This window comes from Somniosus microcephalus, chromosome 3 (assembly GCF_052327205.1).
Source record: "Somniosus microcephalus isolate GS21.2 chromosome 3, FLI_Smic_1.0, whole genome shotgun sequence".
In the NCBI taxonomy this organism is placed as follows: domain Eukaryota; kingdom Metazoa; phylum Chordata; class Chondrichthyes; order Squaliformes; family Somniosidae; genus Somniosus; species Somniosus microcephalus.
In genome coordinates, this window is record NC_140989.1 from 301526437 (window position 1) to 301548733 (window position 22297).

General features: G+C 42.7%; 1 protein-coding gene across 2 annotated transcripts in view; it reads right to left on the bottom strand.

Moving 5' to 3' along the window:
- frem1b (Fras1 related extracellular matrix 1b) overlaps positions 1-22297 on the bottom strand; it is a 295010-nt gene that overhangs the window by 253598 nt on the left and 19115 nt on the right. For both annotated transcript variants that reach the window (XM_085982850.1, XM_085982849.1), the window contains exon 2: positions 4335-4884. In XM_085982850.1, coding sequence (XP_085838976.1) covers positions 4335-4592 — 258 coding nt within the window. In that variant the 5' untranslated portion in view covers positions 4593-4884. The remainder of the gene's footprint in view (positions 1-4334; positions 4885-22297) is intronic.

Sequence of the window (22297 nt, forward strand, 5' to 3'; positions counted from 1 at the left end):
TATTGAGCCAACAGGATCTCCACTTCTGCAGAACAGGTCTAAGCTTATTGATTTTTTTCATCCCCTTAAAATGGAGCATCTGCTCAACTGTAGGTTGCTGTGGTCAGGCTGCAAAGCAATGGTGAAACTCAATGGAATCAACCTACCTCAAAGAACAATGGAGGCTGGGATTCAAATACAATTCTTGTAGCTAGGTTTTCATTTTTTTTTACTGAATTTTGGTGAAGGTGGAGCTGGAGAAGGTAATATTTTCCCACTTTTGGCATCCAGTCTTGGCATCAACCACTCCCAGGTCTAATAGATCGTATACGATCATATATGGCAATTGAGATGAGAAGTTAAACCGAGGTCCTGTCTACCTGCTCCAGTAGTTCAAGTGGATATTAAAGCATCCATGATACTATTTTAAGAGCAAGTTCTCCCAATGTCCTCACCAAAATTCCTACTTAAGTTAATACCACCATTCTAATATATGGGGGTTGATTTTTGTGTGGAGTACAGATCAAGGGGGTGATCGACAGGGCATCTGCTCCACCTGCTTGGTGACTTTGGTGAGAGACTTAATCCATTTTTATTTATTTGGGAAGCTGCCACTGCTAATTGTGCTCCCTATAGGTAGCTCGATGATTGGGATGAGGGCGGAAAATATAGCAGGGCTAACAATACTTGAAGGAAGCCTGACCAACCTCATTGAATTTTTTGAAGAGTTAACAGAGAGCATAGACATTGGTAATGCAGTAGGTGTAATTCATCTAGATTTTCAAAAGACCTTTGATAAGGTATCCCATAATAGACTGATGAACAAGGTCAGAGAATGTGGTGTCAGGGGACAGGTACCAGAATGGATAGCTAGCTGGTTTCAAGACAGAAAGCAGAGAGTAGGGGTAAAGGGTAGCTATTCACAGTGGCAGAAGGTGGGTAGTGTTGTTCCACAGGGATCAGTGCTGGGACCACTGTTATTCACAATTTATATTAATGATTTAGATATTGGAATCAAAAACACAATTTCTAAATTTGCAGATGACACCAAATTGGGGGGGGGGGGGATAGTCAATACGGAGGAGGACTGCAACAAATTACAGGAGGCCATAAATAAACTTGCAGAATGGGCATATGATTGGCAAATAAAATTCAACACAGATAATTGTGAGGTATTACATTTTGGTAGGAAAAATGGGGAGGTCACATTCCTTGGAGAGTACGAGTCTAGGTGGGGTAGAGGAACAAAGGGATCTTGGAGTACAAATACACAAATCACTAAAAGTTGCAACACAGGTTAACAAGGCCATAAAAAAGCAAACCAAGCACTAGGGTTTATTTCTAAAGGTATGGAATTGAAAAGTAGGGAAGTTATGCTAAACCTGTATCGAACCTTGGTTAGACCATGCTTAGAGTACTGCGTACAGTTCTGGTCGCCATATTATAAAAAGGATAAAGAGGCACTGGAGAGGGTGCAGAGAAGATTTACAAGGGTGATAGCAGAAATGCAGGATATACATATCAGGAAAGGATGAACAGGTTGGATCTCTTTTCTCTTGAAATAAGAAGATTGAGGGGTGAACTATAGGGGTCTTTAAAATTATGAAAGGTTTTGATAGAGTGGATACAGAGAGAATGTTTCCACTTATGGGGAAGAGCATAACTAGAGGCCATCAATATAAGATAGTCTCCAAGAAATTCAATAGGGAATTCAGAAGAAACTTCCTTACCCAAAGCGTGGCGAGAATGTGGAACTTGCTACCACAGGGAGTGGTTGAAGCGAAAAGTATAGATGCATTTATGGGGAGGCTGGACAAGCATATGAGGGAGAAGGGAACAGAGGGTTATGCTGATAGATTTAGATGAGGAAAGATGGGAGTAGGCTCGAGTGGAGCATAAACGCCGGCATGGACTGGTTGGGCCGAATGGCCTGTTTCTGTGCCGTATTTCCTATGTAATCCTATGAAACTTTTAAAGGGGAAGTGCACTTTTCAGTGCTGGTTATTGATGCTACAAGTGCTAATAAAGGTACAAAGTACAATTTATTTGGTAACTGTAATCTTTTTATTATGAAATATGTTATTTTTGCTGTTTTTATTGCATAGGTACGATTAGTTTGAGTCTGTAATTGGGAGGATGAAGATGAAAAAACAAAACAGCAGAAAAATTCTTCAAAATTTATTTTGAGCATTTGATTGGCTCGCCTTCTTTTTGCTAAGAGATTTGGATATGAGAAAATCACAATGAATTAGGTCCTAATACTGACCCCTGGGGGACACCACTGTTTACCTCCCTCCAGTCTGAAAAACAACCGTTCACCACTACTCTGTGCTTTCTGTCCATTAGCCCATTTTGTATCCATGCATCCACTGCCCCTTTAATCCCAGGGGCTTCAATTTTGCTAATAAGTTTATTATGTGGTACTTTATCAAACACCTTTTGAAAGTCCACATACACAACATCAACCACATTACTCTCATCAATCCTCTCTGCTACTTCTTCAAAGAACTCAATCAAGTTAGTCAAACACGATTTGCCTTTAACAAATCCTTGCTGGTTTTAATTTCTTAACCCATATTTTCCCAACTGCCAATTAATTTTGTCCCGTATTATTGTCTCTAAAAGTTTTTCCACCACCGACGTTAGGCTGTCTGGCCTGTAGTTGCTTAGTTTATCCCTCTCCCCTTTTTGGAACAACCTTTGTAATCCTCCAGTCCTCTGGCACCACTCCCATATATAAGGATTGGACGATTGTGGCCAGAGTCTCTGAAATTTCCACCGTTACTTCCCTTAGCAACCTAGGATGCATCCCATCTAGACTGATGACTTTGCTACTTTGAGCACTGCCAACCTTTTAAGTACCTCCTCTTTATCTATATTTATCCCATTCAGTTTCTCTACTGCCTCCTCCTGCACTGTGACATTGGCAGCATCCCCTTCTTTAGTGAAGACCAATGCAAAGTAAACCAGTGCAATATTCCGATTTTCCATACCTTATGACCTCTCTACCAATTAGTACTAGACGGATACCAAATTATACATTCTGTGCTGTACGTGAGTCCATTTGAGTGATATGAATAGAGATTGTCCAAACTGGTGTCATTGGACTATATTTCTTCATTAGAGAGAGGAAACTTCATCTTTTCAGTCAGCCAATCTAAATTGAACCCCCTGCATCATCAAGATCAAAGTGGAAAGGATCATCAGTGATTCTGAATGAATAGGAACATAGAAACAGGTGCAGGCCATTGAGCCCCTTGAGTCTGTTCTGCCATTCAATAAGATCATGGCTAATCTGCGACCTAACTCCATATACCCGCCTTTGCCCCACATCCCTTAATACGTTTGGTTAACAAAAGTCTATCAGTCTCAGATTTAAAATTAACAATTGATCTAGCATCAACTGCTGTTTGAGGAAGAGAGTTCCAAACTTCTACCACCCTTTGTGTGTAGAAGTGTTTCCTCATTTCACTCCTGAAAGGTCTGGCCCTAATTTTCAGCCTATGCCCTAGTCCTAGAATCCCCAACCAATGGAGATAGTTTCTCTTTAACTACCCTACCAGTTCGCCTTAATAGCTTGAAAACGTTGATCAAATCACCCCTTAACCTTCTAAATTCTAGGGAATAAAACCCTAGTTTGTACAATCTCTCCTCATAATTTAACCCGGGTATCATTCTGGTAAACCTACGCTGCACTCCCTCCAAGGACAATATATCCTTCCTAAGGTGTGGTGCCCAGAACTGCTCACAGTGCTCCAGGTCTAACCAGGGCTTTGTATAGCTGCAGCATAACTTCTACCCCCTTGTATTCTCGTCCTCTAGATATAAAGGCAAGCATTCCATTAGCCTTTTTGATTATTTTCTGTACCTGTTCATGACATTTTAATGATCTATGTACCTGGACCCCCAAGTCTCTTTGGACCTCCACTGTTTTTAGCTTTCCACCATTTAGAAAGTACCCTGTTCTATACATTTTCGGTCCAAAGTGGATGACCTCACATTTGCCTACATTGAAATCCATTAGAGGAAGTGTGAAAACTCCTATACAAACACATGCACATCATGTGTTAAGTTATGCCTCATTTCTTTAGTTAAAAAATTTAATGATCAACTAAAATTCAAGTTATAGGGCAGTGTGATTACCAGAGCAAAGTACTTTGAGTGGGGTCTTTCTCCTCTAGATGTTGGGATTAAAAACGATCAAACTTCAGAGTTTGAAAATGGCATCATTTGACAAAACACATGCAACCTGTTTTTACTTTAGAATGTATTCAAAGAGCAGAAACACAAGTATAGGGTTATTTCAGTCTGATTTTTATCTAATATGGTATTTTGCAAAGTTTAAGACTACCTACCTGAGGAGTTAATTTTCCAACTCGTTGTGTTATAGGCTCGTTCAATACAACTTCTACTTTGCAGGAATCTTTGGTTTTAGGAATGTTGAACTGTAGGTCATTGTCTGTCACGTATGCATGCTGTCCCCTGCCAACTATAATCCCTCCATTCAGATGAACAAGTCCATCTGCTTCTGTATGTTCGGTGTAGAAAGTTACCAGTGCTAACAGACTTAGAAACATCTTTATTCTAAAAGATGTTTTCTTTGGACAAAACATCTTTCAAGGTAATAAATATGTGATGAGAATAGTGTTTGCAACCAGTGAGGGGAAACATGTTTTAAATCCAAAATGAAGAACAAAAGTTATACATTTTTCCCATTTTGTGCAGAAGGTCAGGTTGAACCAGGGTTACTTGCAGTTGTTATCCACATGCCTGAATGAAGTCCACCACAGGGTTTTTTTCTAATTTTCTTCACTCAGCAGTTGAGGAACTGCAGCAGTCACAGGGCTCCCACGTCCTGCAAATTACATGAATCCTTTTGATCCCAACTTTCTGGTGGGTTTGCATCTGTCAGTGAAATAAAAAAAATAGGTTTAAACAGCTCACTGATGTTTGCCACATTTCAGGATTTTTTTGACCATTTCTTTACAGAAAAGATTTGGAGAAGAGTTACTCTTAAATTTTGTCTTTTTAAAGCAAAGCGTATTCACACAAGTTTAAAAAAAACACTGGGGTGAAAGGTGAACTGTAGGTCATTGTCTGTCACGTATGGATGTTGTCCCCTGCCAACTATAATGATTTCCCCATCATTCTTTGCTGTTAACACTGTTCTTATAACACAGCAAATCCTCTATCTCACCATGAGCAATGTCATTGGAGGTCTATTAGTAAATAACTTTTTGAAGGAAAAATAAAACTCTTAACGGTCTTATGTTGAAATGCTGCTGTCCTCAAAGTATCTCAGAGTAGTATTTAGATACTTGATGTTGCTCTTATTTCAATTTCAATTTCAGAACAATATAACTGTAAATTTAAGTCTACTATAGAAAGCGTCACATGTTGAATGGCATCAGTCGCTCCCATAAACGGATGTCCTTTACTTTATAGAGCTGCCCAATAACTATTTATATGATTGTATAACCCAGGGGACGTAGTAATGTGTCCCCTTGACACACAGAATTGGATATAATAGGATTTACACCCACACAGAAACACAGCCTAGCGAGCAGCCAGCCCGTCCAGGAGTGACAGCGGAGAGACCCAGCTGATTTTAACAGCTGCGCTTCATTAACGTTCTGCAGGACAAGCTCCCGCCCAAACCTGACAGGAATGAAGATGCTGACGCCATTCGAACTCATGGAAGTCCCGCCCAGTGCCCAACCCACAAATAAAACCTAGCAGGATTGGTCTCGTTTAAAGGGGCACTCACCTGCAGGTAATTGGATCACAGGGACTGTGCGTCATTTGCATAGCCAGGAGAGTTTCCAGTTTCTTGCTGACATTTTTTCCCCTACTTCCCCTCAGTAATCTCTATCTGCTTATTATGAGTGTGATTATTGCCAGTTTGATTTGAATGGAGGAAGAGGTGGAGCAAGAGGAGCAACAACAGCAACAGCTAGGCCTATCAGAAGACAGCAGGTGAGATACTCCTATGAGGCCATGCCCAGCACACAGATGCACAAGCCAAGAGTCAGTTTCTTGGATCTATCTGAAAACCAGTGCCTCAGAAGGCTATTTATCTCCTCATTTCAGCTCTAAGTCTTTACATTTTTCACTTTCACTTTTTCTCCAATATGTCTCAATCCCATAAGTTTAAAAAGTACCACCTACAATGTCATATGGCATTTCCATTTCCCATACCAACTATGCTTGTGGTCTCACTGGGGTTGATCTTGACTTTGTGCGATAGGGAGTCGGCAGCTACAAGCTGTGGAAGTCAATGGAAATAGAAATCGGGAGAGGTGTAAAATGGACTGCTGACTCGTTATCACCCATTTTACATTATTGCACAAAGTCAAGATTTACCTAACTGTGTGAGATTGCAAACTTAGTACCAATTATAGTGACAAATTAGGGCAGTGTTGAGCTGCAGGTCTACAACCATTAGAAACTGGCTAAGACTCATTTCACGTAGTTTTTACTTTTGCATGTGACAAAAGTAACAGTAGTTTTCTAAGAAAACTATGACATTAATAATTAGAATGCAGTTGCACGCTGAAGATCTTTAATGTACTTTAAGAATGATTGGAGTTTAAACTGCAGGAAATTAACTGTACTTGAGAATTAACATAGAATTATAAAATGCTTGCAATCTGAAAATAATAAGTTGCTTTTGAATTTTGCATTATTACTTCAATAAAATAGAGAAAAATTTTAGGCACTTAAAGTAGTTACATTCTATACTATTTCAAAGACACAAATGATAAATTGAATTTGCCCCATTTACTGGCATGCAGTTCAGACTGTTTTATCCTGTTACAGTATCTAGATGTTAAATGCGCATACATACCAGATGGATGAATTTCCTTAGGCAGAATACTTTTGAGTTGTTCTTTCATTACACTTTATACTTCACCTACAGTAGTTAGCTTTCTAAATCCCAAATTAATTATGGAGGATGCCAAGATTGTTGATTTTTTTTGTGCCACATTTGGCTTCAAGATCTTTTCCAATATTAAAAAGCAGAGATTCTAGAGAAAGCATGTAACAGTGGAGTATTGTTCTCATTGGCACCACTGTTTGCTTCAGCAGTATTTCTTCACAAATTCTCAGTTTAGGTGAACACTCTGAGAACTGTAGGGATCTTCAAAATGTTTCTCAAAGCAGTTAGATTGCTCTATTCAGAAGAAACTCAGTTGCTGACTATACACTACACTATGCAGTGTCTCCATTTAATTAGTGTGTGATTTCACTATGATATATGTATCGACTTTGAATTACATCCTTAGCTATTTCACTTCTGTAAACTCATTTTACATGGGATTTATAAAGTAAACTTTTAGCAACTCTATTGCACTCCTGCACATTATGCAAGAAAATTTGTCATCTGGTTAACAATCAGTTTCTCATTTTCAACCGCAATAACTTGCATTTATGTGGTGTCTTTAATGTAGAAACTTGCCAAAGTGCTTAACAAAGGCAAAATGGATGATGAGCAGCAGAAGAACATTTTGGGGTGGTATCTGAAGGTATGGTTAAAGACGTAGCTTTTGTGGAGGATTTTGAAGAAATAGCAAGGAAAGGGTTTTAGGGAGAGTCCAAGATTGTCTGGCCCAGACACCTGAAGGTTAACCTACTGCTGGTAGAACAGAGGAGGATGGGAGGAATGCTAAAAAGGCCAGAGTCAGAAGAGTGCCAGTATGCGTGGGTAGTGCTGGCTGCATGCAGCAATCATTTAAAACAGCAGACAGTGCAAATTTAACATGCTGCCTGCATCGCAATGAGCGGGTGCGGGTTAATCAAATACCATGAGCCCCACACCCGTTTTCGGGGGTTATCCAATTAATAAACCTCCTTGTTTCTAAAGGTGAACATGCCACTGGAAGAACTATTTCATAGAATCTAATGCAAAGCAGCTGCTTGTTGATAATGAGACATGATGACAAGACTTCCTTGTGTACTACACAGAGTGAAGGGCAGGGGGTAGCTGTTTTTAATTTTACACACAATATAGCCTTGATCAGATCACTTCAATTTTGCTGAAGCAAATCTCCCTTAAATTTTAAATTGCGCGGTGTTGATTTCAAAAACAAACCTTTCTTTTAAAATTTTAATCACAGCTAAAAAAATGTTAAGTGCATTTTTTTAAAGGAGAGACACTTGCTCCCTCTTCATTTTTTTTTCATAATTTGGTTGGTGAGGAGTGATCTTAGAAAATGCAGAAACTATTTTATCTTCTTTCGCCTGGAAGGGTTGTCTGAAAAGGAAAACAATTGAGTTTCGATTAAAAAGTCTGTCAAATTTAGAGCAGGAGTAAGAGGAAAAGGATTTCTCACTAGGTAGGTGTACTATGCAGTGTCACCTGATGATTCTGGATTGAAAAACAAGGAAACCATTCAACCAACCTCTATGTCAATGACATTCTGACAATGCAGGCTAAGATGCTGTAATAAGAGGAAACTATAGACCAAAGTTGCAAACGCAATCATTTTAATTACTAAAACAATTTCTTAGTGCATTCATTTGTCACCCAAGTGATCAACCCATAGTGCTTTTCTGAAAAGATGGTTTACTAACTCTACTTCCAGTGGCTTCAGCAGAGATGGTGTAAAGCTGATGTTACACATGTGGGAACCCTTGAGATGCTTGTGGCCAGCTATATCTGGGAGCTCGAGCCTGAGGGCCTGGCCACAGACTGCAGCAGTTTGGCCGTTTCTGGGGCAGTCTGGCCCAGCAGGCACTCTGCCACTGTGAACTTCTTATTGGTTGAGGGGTTGGCAAGGAACGAAAAGTGTTGACATCCTGAGAGAAGGCAACGTGTGCCACTCTCTCTCTGCGCCACTGCCACTTCCATGGGGATCTGGGCCTCAAAGCTTCTACTCATCAGTGGGACAGCGGACTGCTGAGGAAGAGTGATGCCTTGAAAGCCCTATCCATTTGCTCCATCAATCTGTCCAAGATGGACATCTGCCTCGCTAAAGGGGGGCACAGGTCAGAGCCCAGAGTCTGCACGGCAGCTGTTTGAGCTTCCACCAAAGCTACAGTCTGTGAACATTTAATCCCATTGTGAGGGCTCGGCTGCAGTGCTGCTGGAGGTGGCCACACTCCCTCAAGTAGACTGCAGCATGCTGATGACTTGGGAGTTGACACCACACAGGCTGGAAGAGGAGTCCTACATACTTGCAGCCATAGTGGTGAACTCCTTGGCAGGCCTTCCAATACCAGGTATAACTGATTGTGTGAAGCAGTTTTCTTGTAATTACTGGGCACCTGAAGTCCACATCTCTGTCCTCCTCAGCAGAGCTGGGAGAGGACCTTGATCTCTAATGAACTATCTCCTGGTCTGTTCCTGCCACCAGTACCTCCTGCTGCTTACCAGTGCTGGGTGTTTCACCATAAGCAGATCCTCTAACTCATTCTCTAACCCAGCCAGGGTGGCAATCTCTGTGCTGATGCTTGGGAGTGATGGAGTGCATGACTGTGCCTCTTCAGAAGGATTCACCTCCTCTGAGGTGTCTTCTTCTGGGGGTTGTGGCTGTTGAGAAGGATCTAGAGGAAAGAGAAAAGCAACAAGAGTTGGGGTAGCACTGAGAGGCTGGACAGTGGCAGATGGTAGGCATCACAATGTAGTTTATGTAGTCAAGGCAGTTTTCAGAGGTTCATGAAGGGTGCAAGTAATAGTCAAAGACCCCGTTCACAGTAGCTCCCGACCTCAAAAATGTTCTATACTGACAGCTGTAGAAGGCCCACTGATTTCTAGCACTTCCTGCTCCAGCTCTGACAACACCGTGAGCTTGGCTGTTCCTCCCCTGATCTTACTCCTCTCCCTGTGTTGTATGCTGTATGTGTGGGACTTTTGCTTATTGTGCAGTTGCTGAGAAGCAAGAGGCAATCAGGATGGGGAGGCGTTTACAGGTGTGTGGAATGTGAAGTGAGGAATGAGCCATGAGAGAAGTTGGTGATTATACAAAGGCTGGCAAGCTTGAAAAGAATGGTGCTAATGGCTGCTGTGAAGGGAGCAACAAAGAGGTGAGTGTGTGTTTGTAATGAGAATGAGAGGTGGTGTAGTGTGGCCTTGTGCGGAGTGGTGAAGGATGTGATGGAGGGAAGGGAATTGTTTAGAGTGGTTGGGGAGCAGGGAAAGGACCATTGCCATGTGTTGTACAGAGAGATGGAGAAATGAAGAGCTGTACTCATCCTTGCTACTCTTGAGAGGTCACTGAAGCACTTTCTGTACTGGATCCAGATCCTGGGGGTGATGCTCCTGGGGCTGACAATCTCAACAATCTCTCTTCATGATTGATGGATGTTTCAGATCCTGCTGGCACTGGCTGGAAAGAGACCTTCCCTCCTCACCCTGACTTCTTCCAGCAGGACCTCCAGGGAGGCCTCAGAGAACCTGAGGGTTTGTCTGTGACCCATGCTGAATCGGTTTCATCCTCAACCGCTCCAACAGCAAAATTAAGCCTCTGGCTGAAAAAAATGCACTCCGGAAGTGGATGGGTTTGCAGGCGTGTCATTAAATTGGGTGGAAAACTCACCAGTGAGATTATAATTAGGTCCGGGAGTTAAAATACCCTGGGCCTATTTTCAGGGGCAAAGTGTGAGTTCTGCACTCATCCCACTAATTTAAATTCTGATTGCTGTGACAGAGAACAGCTGGCATGTCTGACCATGATGATATCACACATAACAATAAGAACAGCTTGTATTTACATAGCGCCTTTAACGTAGGAAAACATCCCAAGGTGCTTCACAGAGGCATAATCAGAAAAAATGGATACTGAAGTGCCACGATGATGTTTCTGGGACACAGTAATGAGTTTTGATGCAAATTGTGTCGTCCTCTTAGAATTTGGCAAACAGCAAAAGGTTTGCCAATCATTTTTAACGAAAAGTGAAATGAATTTGGAGAGTTTCATTATCACAACCCCTTACCAAAAAAATCAACAGTAGTTCAATCAAATGTTCTGGGGCAAACTGTGCTGACTGATTATAATACCGGACTGGCTATAATACCGGACTGGTTATAATACTGAGCCACAGAGACCAGAACATTCCACATCAATTCCTGGTTTCGCCTGAGGTAGATGATTTTAGCAAAGATAGCAGTGAGAGCACTACCATTGGCTTCCATATCCTTGGACTAGAGAGGGGGAAAAAAATCAGCCATGATTCCCACTGTAATATTTTTGTGGGGAGTTTGTGTGGGGTCCGGACGAATAGGAGTAAGACGGTCAAAACTACAACAGCCTGCTGCTGGCCCGTTCTCTGGGATTTTCAGGCCTGCAGTGGAGCGCCCTTTGGCACCGCAGCTCGCCAGTTAAATCCAATAAAGCCTAAATCTCAAAATAGTTCGGGCCTTCTGACCTCACTTTGAGTGGGCACCTCGACATACCACTAAAATCAGCCAGCTTCCACGCTAAGTTAGCCAGCAGGTCAGGTCTGGGGGTGGGAGTAGGAGTGGGGGCGGGGGGTTGGAGAAGGTGATACTGGGAAGAGAGGGGGGTCTCGAATGCGCAAGCAGCAGTCCGGAGTGTTTTTGTGGGCCCAGGAGAAGTATTCCTGTTTGTCCTGGGCCCACAAAAACAAAACATCAACATTTCCTGGGCCCTTTTTTTCAGCGACCACTGGTTAAGCCGCTCAACACCATGTACAACTGGATGGGGCATGAGCTGTGCAGGCTCTTCTCACTTGTACCTGAATTTTGCAATTGGGGCCCTGCATATTTAAGCAGCCTTTTGCCTGTTTCAGATGTGTGAGCTGTTCGCTCATTTACAGGCCTGCCTGAATATTGCATCAGGCAGGCCTTGGGCGCCAAAGAGGCGGCTGAGAACGGCCCCCCTCCCCCCACCGATTTTCACCCGTTTGTCAGGCGCAAACCGCGATTGCATTTCTACCCTATGTCTCATAAGGCCAAAAGTCAGAGCTCTCCCTAGCTTTTATGGGGCTGTGTCAGCTTTTGTGAAGCTGTTCATCATCTTTTGCTAGGTTGGCATGTATGGATGAGGAACTTGGTATGTGGGTAATCAAGGGTAGAAGGATAAATCTAACCATGACACAATGTCATCACACTGCAATAAATTGATTTAAAAACCTCACAAACACACACCATTAACTATTCATTTTTCAGGCCTTTCTAGCCTTGCCATTCAATTGCACACTGTTGCTATCATTTTATTACTTAAATGGATTGAGAATAATTGGTTTCCAGACATGTAATGGCCTTAATCAGACAGCAAGAAATCATCAACTTCAATTAAAGAGGTAGTCTTAACAAGGCCATTTAACTAATTACCTCTGCTGTCTGACAATGACTGTTAGGCGGGCTGTTAGGCTCTTTTGTCTCCTTCACAATAATATTTCAATTACTGCTGTGTTCCCAGTACATAAACATCTGTGAAGCCAGCAGTAACAGAATATTGTAATTGTTACAACTTCTACTATCTGCAATGTCAATAAATCTAATTGTTGCCACTATTTGTTTCTCTCTGTTGACGTGCTCACAAACTGACCATCCTCTACTTGTTGGCAGGTCATGTTAACCTCGAAAGGTCATGTTTAAAGTACAGCTTCATGCTTGCTGCAAGCAGATGTCTAGCTGTCAGTTCCATTCAATTGAAAGCTGAGGTTGGCTGTTCACGTGCCTGTCAGGAGGTAGAAAGCAAACTCCTGATTGATGAACAAAGAAAGCAAGTAGCTTGATCAAAGTCCATCTTTGAAGAGGTCTGATTCAAAAAAAAACCTTGGTAAAGTGATTACCACTGCAGGCTAACAATGTGTATTTTATTTCGTTATTTTCCAAAGACCCTTTGCTCTGCTCCTACCTCATGATTCATTGCGTATATGAAGCCTTCTATGGCTAGGAGAATGGTCAGAGAGAGTTAAAGACTCCTCTAATACCAACGCTATTCTGTAGCTTAGCCATCAGCATGTGAGCCATCTCGAGGGCAGAGGTGCTGCTGCTGCAAGTATCGATTCCTTGGGGTATGAAGCTACCAAGCAGCAGTTACATTTTACAAACTGCATCGTACCTCACAGTTGATCTGAGGGGGGTGATTGGAAGTACCAGGCTCTGTTTAGATTTCAATCTCCTATGTAAAATAATTAAAAAATAACATTTTGTTTTTCTGCCTTTGTTCCACACAGGTAGTGCTTATTCCATCACAGCCTGTTTCACCTGGGAGGGGGAGATGACCTGGCTCTCAAGTTCCTCAGAGCCCATTCCACAGGCAGCTGATAGAAGATGTATATCACCAGTTCCCTGGCTATCCCTGGCGAAGCCTTCATGAACTGTGGCCATTGACCTCGCACCCCTGCTGAAACCTCCACATGTACAGACATTGAATTCAAGCAAGTGGGAGGCCTGGGCCTAAAACTGCACTTTTCAAGTTAAAAAACTTTGTTGAATTCAACAAAACAAAATCTGAATTGTCATTCATCTTTAACCCGTAATTTATGCTAATTGCACTATTTTTGAATAAATAAATAAACACATTGGCCCATAATTTGCGGGGTCAGCAGCAAAGTAAAGGCATTTGCAGCTGGCCCTGAAGAAATCTTTCGAGAAAGATCTCGCGACCTCTGTGGCGAGAAGTTCGGCATTTCCAACGTGCAGTTGAAATCGGCGCAAGCTAATGGGGATTCCCTAAAGTGAGCTGCTGTGACGTCAACAAGCTGTCTAAGCAACCAAGCAGAATTCTCACAGACAGCGAATCAGGAAGTGAACAAGCTCCTTTGATTCTAACTTTTGAAAAATGTTTAAGAGAGCAAAACAAAGATTGGGGCTCTCACATGGGGAAAAGGCAAACCTGAAATAAAGATGAACAAACTTTAAAAAAAGTAATTTTTTTTATAGTTTCTTAAAAATGTTTAAGTTTTATTAAAATATAGATAAATTTGACATGCCACAAAATTAAAATTCGTTTTTCACGGTCAAACCTTTGTTTAGCAGTCAAGATGCTGTTAAAACCCCAGTTACACCCAATCCAAACGAGTCTAACTTTTAATGAGGTATTTGACAGTGGTATTACCACAGAAGAGCCGAAGTTTTCATCAGTTTCCCTGATTTGACATTACACTGATTGCCGGCTGTGGGGGTGTTGGGGTTGTTGGGGGGTGGGGGGGGCCAAGGGGTGGGAGGGGGTGGCGGTGGGGGCGGGGTGTAGTGGTGGTTGTGCACAGCGCAGCCAGTGTCGGAGCAGTGAATGACTGACTGAAACTTCAAGCTTTCCACGTTAGGATGTGCATGCGTTGCATCCTGAAGTTGCAGTCAGTTTCAAAGTGGTAATAACAGTGAACGCTGTTCATTCTCTGTTATTACTCACCGCAAATTATGGGCCATTATTAACTTCCATGTTTTAGAAACCAGGACCTCAAAAAGGAGTCCAGTTTTGAATGAGCAAAAGATAGCAAGACAAACATGTAACATCCCAAATTTTTATTTGTTTCAAATAAAATACATTCCTTGATTTATTGATTACCATATTTCATTCCCTCTCTACATCTAGTACCATAATTCTCCAGGTAAAAAATTTGGAGAACTTAAAAGCACAACTTTGATGTGTCATATTGGCCCGGATTTTCCGACCCCACAGGTGTGTCCGCCCGCTGAAAACCTTAAAAAATCTTATGCCTGGTAAAAGCAGGTATAAGGCCTGCTTTTACCAGCATAAGAGTTATAAAAAAAAGTAAAAAATTAATTTTCCCCCCTCATTTATAATTTAAAAACTTTTAAAAAGGTAAATGTATTTTTAGCCCCATAAAAAACTTTAATTATTTTTTTCAAAAAATTAAATTTTTGTTTAAAATATTTAATAACATAATTTTAACTAACTTTAAATATGTGATTTAAAAGAAATTATTTAATGTTTAACTGTTTTTTAATGTGATCCCCATTCATACTTTTGACAGTTCTATATGGAGAGACTTGTCAAAAGTATAAAGGGGGATTCCCTTCTTTGATTGGTTCCCCATGGCCCACGTGATCCCAGGGACGCTTGCGAACCACATGCACCCCTGGGATACCTGGGCCTCTGCACACGCACACCAGGAGAGGCCCAGGATCGGAAGTGTCGGGACCTACGGAGCAAGTAGGTAAGTTTGTAGATTTTTCCCAATCGGAGGCATCCGCACGCAGGAAGCCTCCGATCGGAAAATCCGGCCCATTGTATTTCATTGAGTGACCCAGCAAAGTGTACACATCATCCTTAAGAAACCTCACCAGATTCAATCTGCCTAGTAATAAATGCTGCTCATCCTTGTGTTTACATACCTTTGTGACCTCACCCCTTTCTATCTCTGTAACCTCCTCCAGCCCTACAACACTGCAACCACCCCCCACCCAGAAAAATACATTCCTCCAACTCTGGCTTCTTGTAGGTGGTCATCTTTTATATTTCGATAAGGTTGTGGCAATGTAACCTCTTGGAAAAATATTAATTGGAATAAATAAGACTGCTTTTGTAATATCCAATGCACAGTTAGTGAACTTTAATGTTCTGGCATTTGATTCTGCTTTCTTAATTGTGGATGAGGATAGTGCAGGAAAGTGGAGATGAGGTAATAGATCAGCCATGATCTTATTGAATGGCAGAGCAGGCTCGAAGGGCCAAACGGCCTACTCCTGCTCCTATTTCTTATGTTCTTATCTAGAACATCAAGTTTCTCACCTGCTCTAATTGACATTAATAGTTGTGTTTTACCTCCAACCTTTTTGCTGTATTTCCACCTAAACTTTCTCTATTCCCTGTTACAAAATTGCTTTGACAGATATAACCCTGCATGTGATGTAAGATAAGTATGTAAGTTATGTCAACCCAAAATACTAAATTGGTTGAGAATGGCTCTGCAATATGACTTAGACTAAATAGCTTTTGTAATAGAAACCATAGGTCCGATTTTTAAGTTGTGAAGCGTCATGGTTTCTTGAATGTCTGAAGAGCAGTCCTTGATCAAAAAGTGCTGGGGGGAAGAGAAGGAAAGCTAAACTGGAACAAGCCCAAGTTGTGAACGACACTGAGTGTAGCTGAAGTGTGTAATGTGTCTGCCTTTTGAGGAATTTGGAGATGTTCTTGAGGAAGTGAGATCTTGCAATTCATGACCATTCTTGGCTTTGAGGAAGGGAAGGGTTTGTAATTGGAAATTGTAGGTTGTTTCGTTCTTTATGTTTCACTGACAGCTAATGGAAAAAGGACTTTTTGTTATTGAGTACATTCAAAGATATTCCTGACAGTTGAAATTGTTCTTTGCCATATACTTTTAATATCATTTGGAAACTAGTGCACAGAGATTCCTTAACAAAGGATGATTCTGCAATGGAGCTGCCGTGAAACAAAGTCGTTTATCTGTCCGTATGCTTGTGGAATCATTTGTGATTCTTTTAATTTTCACCTGATGTTCAGATATTAAACAGTCAACTGGTCTGGAGCTTGGCAACAGAGCAAAGAGGAAATGCCACTGCCACTACCATCACCTTCCATATGGCTCTGGAAAGCAGCAGTGAGTGTGGTGGAAATCAGGAAAATCCATCGGGACCCCAGGCCCTGCACCCCAACAACCATTTTCAGGCTGTGGGTGGGGAGGAAGTGGGCAGCAGTCATCCTCACTGCCTGAATTTTCAAACATTCTCCAATGTGATCTGGGCAGGATCGTGGAGGAGAATTCCCCCCAAGGAATCATTTCTGCTACTTGCGTGAGAGAAAGAGAGGAGTAGCATAAAGAATGAGAGAGGGAATAAGCAAAAGAAGAAATGAAAGAGAGAGAAAGTGAATGAGTGAAAGGAGGAGAGAGAATGAGAATAGAAAAGAGCAAATGAGAGAGACAATTAAGTGAAATGAGAGGGAGAGAAAAAGAAAATAAATAAATTTAAAGGATGGAGGGACTGAGAATGTGTGGGGAAATGTTGGGGTGGGGTGGTGAGGGGGTGACAAGAACCAGTTAAAGAGGAAGAGTTAGAGATTTGGACAGAGGAATTATAACAGATTAAATAGAATTAGATGAAGTGAATAAGAGACAGAGAAGTAAGAAGGGAGGAATGAGAGAATGGGAATGAAAATGAACAACTCAGAATTCAAACAGATAGGACAGAATTTTCTTTACCTGGCTGGGTCTGGTGCGGGCGGCCACCATGGCAGGTCGTGGGCCCGTTGCTGGCTCCATCCCGCTCCACAGAACGACTTTACGTTAATAGGGCCTATTAAGCCCACCCTGCGCATTACCCTGGCCCAATTAAATGGTGTGGGTCTGGCGACATCATTCATGATGCGTTTTCAGCCGGGATCTTTAAAGGGTCCATGGCCACATTACATTTGAAGGTTAATCTAAAATAGTGCTGTCAGTGCACTACAGCATTGGAGTGTTGCAAACACTGACAATAGCTGCACAGAGGCAGAGGGCTGCACCCAGGTTCTCCGATGACTCCCTCCATATGCTTATGGAGGGAGTCACGGAGATTACAGAGGAGGTCACCAGCAGGGATGTGGTTCGGAGGACCTGGGTGCAGTACCGCAAACGTTTCAATTATCTCATTAGATCAGGAAATGTGAGTACAAAGACACACTCAACTTCATCCTGCTATGCCTCTCATCCCATCCCCATCACTCTGCCTTCCTAACCCTACTCCTGCACATCCTTACTCACACCAACATACCTTGCACATCCACCCATCCCTATCTATCTATCTACATGATCACATACCCATCTCTCTAGCCACCCCTCACACTCACCCTCATCCTAGTGCAATCATACCAACTAACAACACACAAGGAGGCCACTTGGCTTTGGCACCCCACTCCATCATGGTCACCCTCTAAAGGTCAAACCCATCCATTCCCTACACTTATTCCATCACTCTCACTCAACCTTCTCTTCTTTCCCTCCTTGCAGAGCCCAAAATAAGAGGGCGAGGGGGAAGAGCGGGTGGTGGCCCTCCATTATTTGCAAACCTTACAACAGCAGAGGAGGCTGCTTTAGAAATATCTGGAGTCGTTGAGCAGCTGGAGGTGGGAGACAGAGAGAGGGGAACTTCTCAGTAACTTGGTGACAAAATTGCATATAATACAGCTACATGGCATACATCAGTCACTCAAAAGGGGACTGATGTCAGCAGCCAGTGAATGATCATCATGTGCATAATGGTATGTAGAAACATAGAAACATAGAAGATAGGAGCAGGAGTAGGCCATTCGGCCCCTCGAGCCTGCTCTGCCATTCAATGCGATCATGGCTGATCATCCAAATTCAGTACCCGGTCCCTGCTTTCTCCCCATACCCCTTGATCCCTTTAGCCTTGAGAAATATATCCAACTCCTTCTTGAATATATTTAATGAATTGGCCTCTACTGCCTTCTGTGGTAGAGAATTCATCAGGTTCACCACTCTCTGGGTGAAGAAATTCCTCCTAATTTCTGTCCTAAATGGCCTACCCCTTATCCTTAGACTGTGACCCCTGGTTCTGGACTCCCCGACCATCGGGAACATCCTTCCAGGATCTAGTCTGTCTACTCCTGTTAGAATTTTATAAGTATCGATGAGATCCCCTCTCGTTCTTCTAAACTCCAGCGAGTACAAGCCCAATCGATCCAATCTCTCCTCATATGTCATTCCTGCCATCCCAGGTATCAGCCTGGTGAATCTTCGCTGAACTCCTTCCATGGCAAGAACATCCTTCCTCAGATAAGGTGACCAAAACTGCACACAATACTCAAGATGTGGTCTCACCAAGGCCCTGTACAACTGCAGCAAGACATCCTTGTTCCTGTACTCAAACCCTCTCGCTACGAAGGCCAACATACCATTTGCCTTCTTAACCGCCTGCTGCACCTGCATGCTTAACTTCAGCGACTGGTGCACAAGGACACCCAGGTCTCGTTGCACTTCCCCTTCTCCCAATCTATTGCCATTCAGATAATAATCTGCCTTCCTGTTTTTGCTACCAAAGTGGATAACCTCACATTTATCCACGTTATATTGCATCTGCCATGCTTCTGCCCAATCACCCAACCTGTCCAAATCATCCTGGAGTTTCTCGGCATCCTCCTCACAGCACACACACCCACCCAGCTTTGTGTCGTCTGCAAATTTGGAGATATTACATCTAGTTCCCTTGTCTAGTTCATTAATATATATTGTGAATAGCTGGGGTCCAAGGACCGATCCCTGCGGTACCCCACTAGTCACTGCCTGCCACTTGGAAAAAGAGCCGTTTATTCCAACTCTTTGCTTTCTGTCTGCCAACCAATTCTCTATCCAAGTCAGTACCTTGCCCCCAATCCCATGTGCCTTACCTTTACACGCTAATCTCTTATGCGGGACCTTATCGAAAGCCTTCTGAAAGTCCAAATACACCACATCCACTGGTTCTCCCTTATCTATTTTACCAGTTACATCCTCAAAAAATTCCAGTAGATTAGTCAAGCACGATTTACCCTTTGTAAATCCATGTTGACTTTGTCCGATCCTGTCACTGTTTTCCAAGTGCTCTGCTATTACATCTTTTATACTGGACTCTAGCATTTCCCCCACTGCCGATGTCAGGCTTACCGGTCTGTAGTTCCCCATTTTTTCTCTACCACCTTTTTTGAATAGTGGGGTTAACATTAGCTACCCTCCAATCCATGGGTACTGTTCCAGATTCCATCGAATGTTGGAAGATGATCAGCAATGCATCTACTATTTCTAGGGCCACTTCCTTAAGTACCCTAGGATGTAGATTATCAGGCCCTGGGGATTTATCGGCCTTCAATCCCATCAATTTCCCTAACACCATTTCCCTACAAATACTGATTTCTTTCAGTTCCTCCCTTTCATCAGACCCTATGTTCCCCGACATTTCTGGGAGGTTATTTGTGTCCTCCTTTGTGAAGACAGAACCAAAGTATGTATTTAATTGGTCTGCCATTTCTTTGTTCCCCATTATAAATTCCCCTGATTCTGACTGCAAGGGACCTATGCTTGACTTCACCAATCTTTTTCTCTTCACATATCTATAAAAGCTTTTACAGTCAGTTTTTATGTTCCCTGCAAGCTTACTCTCATATTCAATTTTCCCCTTCTTAATTAATCCCTTTGTCCTCCTTTGTTGAATCCTAAACTGCTCCCAATCCTCAGGTTTACTGCTTTTTCTGACCATTTTATATGTCCTCTCCTTGGATCTTATGCTATCCCTAATTTCCCTTGTTGGCCACGGTTGAGTCACCTTTTTTGTTTTATTTTTATGCCAAACTGGGATGAACAAATTCTGTAGTTCATCCATGCGGTCTTTGAATGTTTGCCATTGCCTATCCACCGTCAACCCTTTGTGTGACATTCCCCAATCAATCCTACCCAACGCGCGCCTCAGACCATCGTAGTTTCCTTTATTTAAATTCAGGACCCTAGTCTCTGAGTCAACAACTTCATTCTCCATCTTAATGAAGAATTCCATCATATTATGATCGCTCTGACCCAAGGGGCCTTGTAGAACAAGATTGTTAATTAATCCTTTCTTGTTACATAATACCCAGTCTAAGATGGCCTGATCTCTGGTTGGTTCCTTGACATATTGGTCCAGGAAACCATCCTGCAAACACTCCAGGAATTCCTCCTCCACAATATTGTTACTAAGTTGGTTAGCCCAATTTATATGTAAATTAAAGCCACCCATGATGACTGCTGTGCCCTTATTGCACGCTTCTCTAATTTCCCTTTTAATGCCATCCCCAACCTCCGCATTACTGTTTGGAGGTCTATATACCACTCCCACTAACGTTTTCTGTCCCTTGGTATTTCTCAGTTCTACCCATACAGATTCCACATCATCAGAGCTAATATCCTTCCTTACAATTGTGTTAATCCCTTCTTTAACCAGCAATGCTACCCCACCTCCCTTTCCTTTTTGCCTATCTTTCCTGAATATTGAATACCCCTGGATGTTGAGTTCCCAGCCTTGGCCACCCTGGAGCCATGTTTCCGTAATCCCAATCAAATCATAATCGTTTACCTCTATTTGCGCAGCTAATTCATCCACCTTATTATGAATGCTCCTCGCATTAAGACACAAAGCCTTCAGGCTTGTTTTTTTAACGCTCTTAGACCTATTAGAATTATTATTTACTGTGGCCATGTTTGATTTAAACTGTTGATTTCTCTGACTGCCACTTTTGTTTTTCTCCTTCCTATCTTTTTCTTTTATCCTTGTTTCCCTTTCCTCTGTCCCTCTACTCAGGTTCCCAACCCCCTGCCATTTTAGTTTAAACCCTCCCCCAGAGCACTAGCAAACACTCCCCCTAGGACATCGGTCCCGGCCCTGCCCAGGTGCAAACCGTCCGGTTTGAACTGGTCCCACCTCCCCCAGAACCGGTTCCAATGTCCCAGGAATTTGAATCCCTCCCCCTGGCACCATTCCTCTAGCCACGTATTCATCTGAAATATCCTTCTATTTCTACTCTGACTAGCACGTGGCACTGGTAGCAATCCTGAAATTACTACCTTTGAGGTCCTATTTGATCCCATTCTTCCTATAACTTATCTAACTCATCTCTTTACTCTCCCACAGGTCCATCAAGAGCCCCGCCCCGCCCCACTTCTAAAGGTTTAGCGAGCGCGATGCCAGTAAATGTTCAGAGAATGGAGGAGTCCATCTCCAACATGAGCAGCACCATGTCGCAGGCGATGGCGACTATACGCTCCTCCATGGATAGGATGGCCACCTACATGGAGCAGCTAATGCGCCACTCACAGGAGCACACGGTCTCTGGGGAGAATAGATGGCTATCTATGGAGGATCGATGGCTATGTATGGAAAATAGAAGGCAGAGGCTCATATGCCACCTCTCTAGGAGGGATGTCAGCATAGATGTGGGTCCTCAGGGCCACACTGATGTGCAGCAAGGTGCTCTCCAGCTCCTTGGCAGCAGGGAAGTGAGCAGGCTGCCAGTAACTCTGCTGAAGCCACAGGGCTAGCACCTCGTAGAAGCACACGGAAAAGAAAGATGACACACAAGTAGATTCACAAGGGTAACCACTTGGGTGTTTTATCCAATGTTTATGTAAAATTTCCATTAATGTGCTGTCAAACATAAAGAACTTTATTTTCATCACTTTCCATTCTTGGACACATTTGTGTGCACCTTTGGAAGTGGCTCAGTGAGTTGCAGTGAGTGGTGCGACATAACGGTACCTCCAGCAATGGTGATGAGTTTGAAAGGAATGGCTTGGTCATTGTAGGGATGCTTTATGGTGTTGGTGTGGGGTGGTGCCAACCTGGCACATCATGTGGCAGCCATATGGGTGTACAGTGTAAAGATAACTAAATCTGGCCATGCGAGGTCATCCCTGGCCT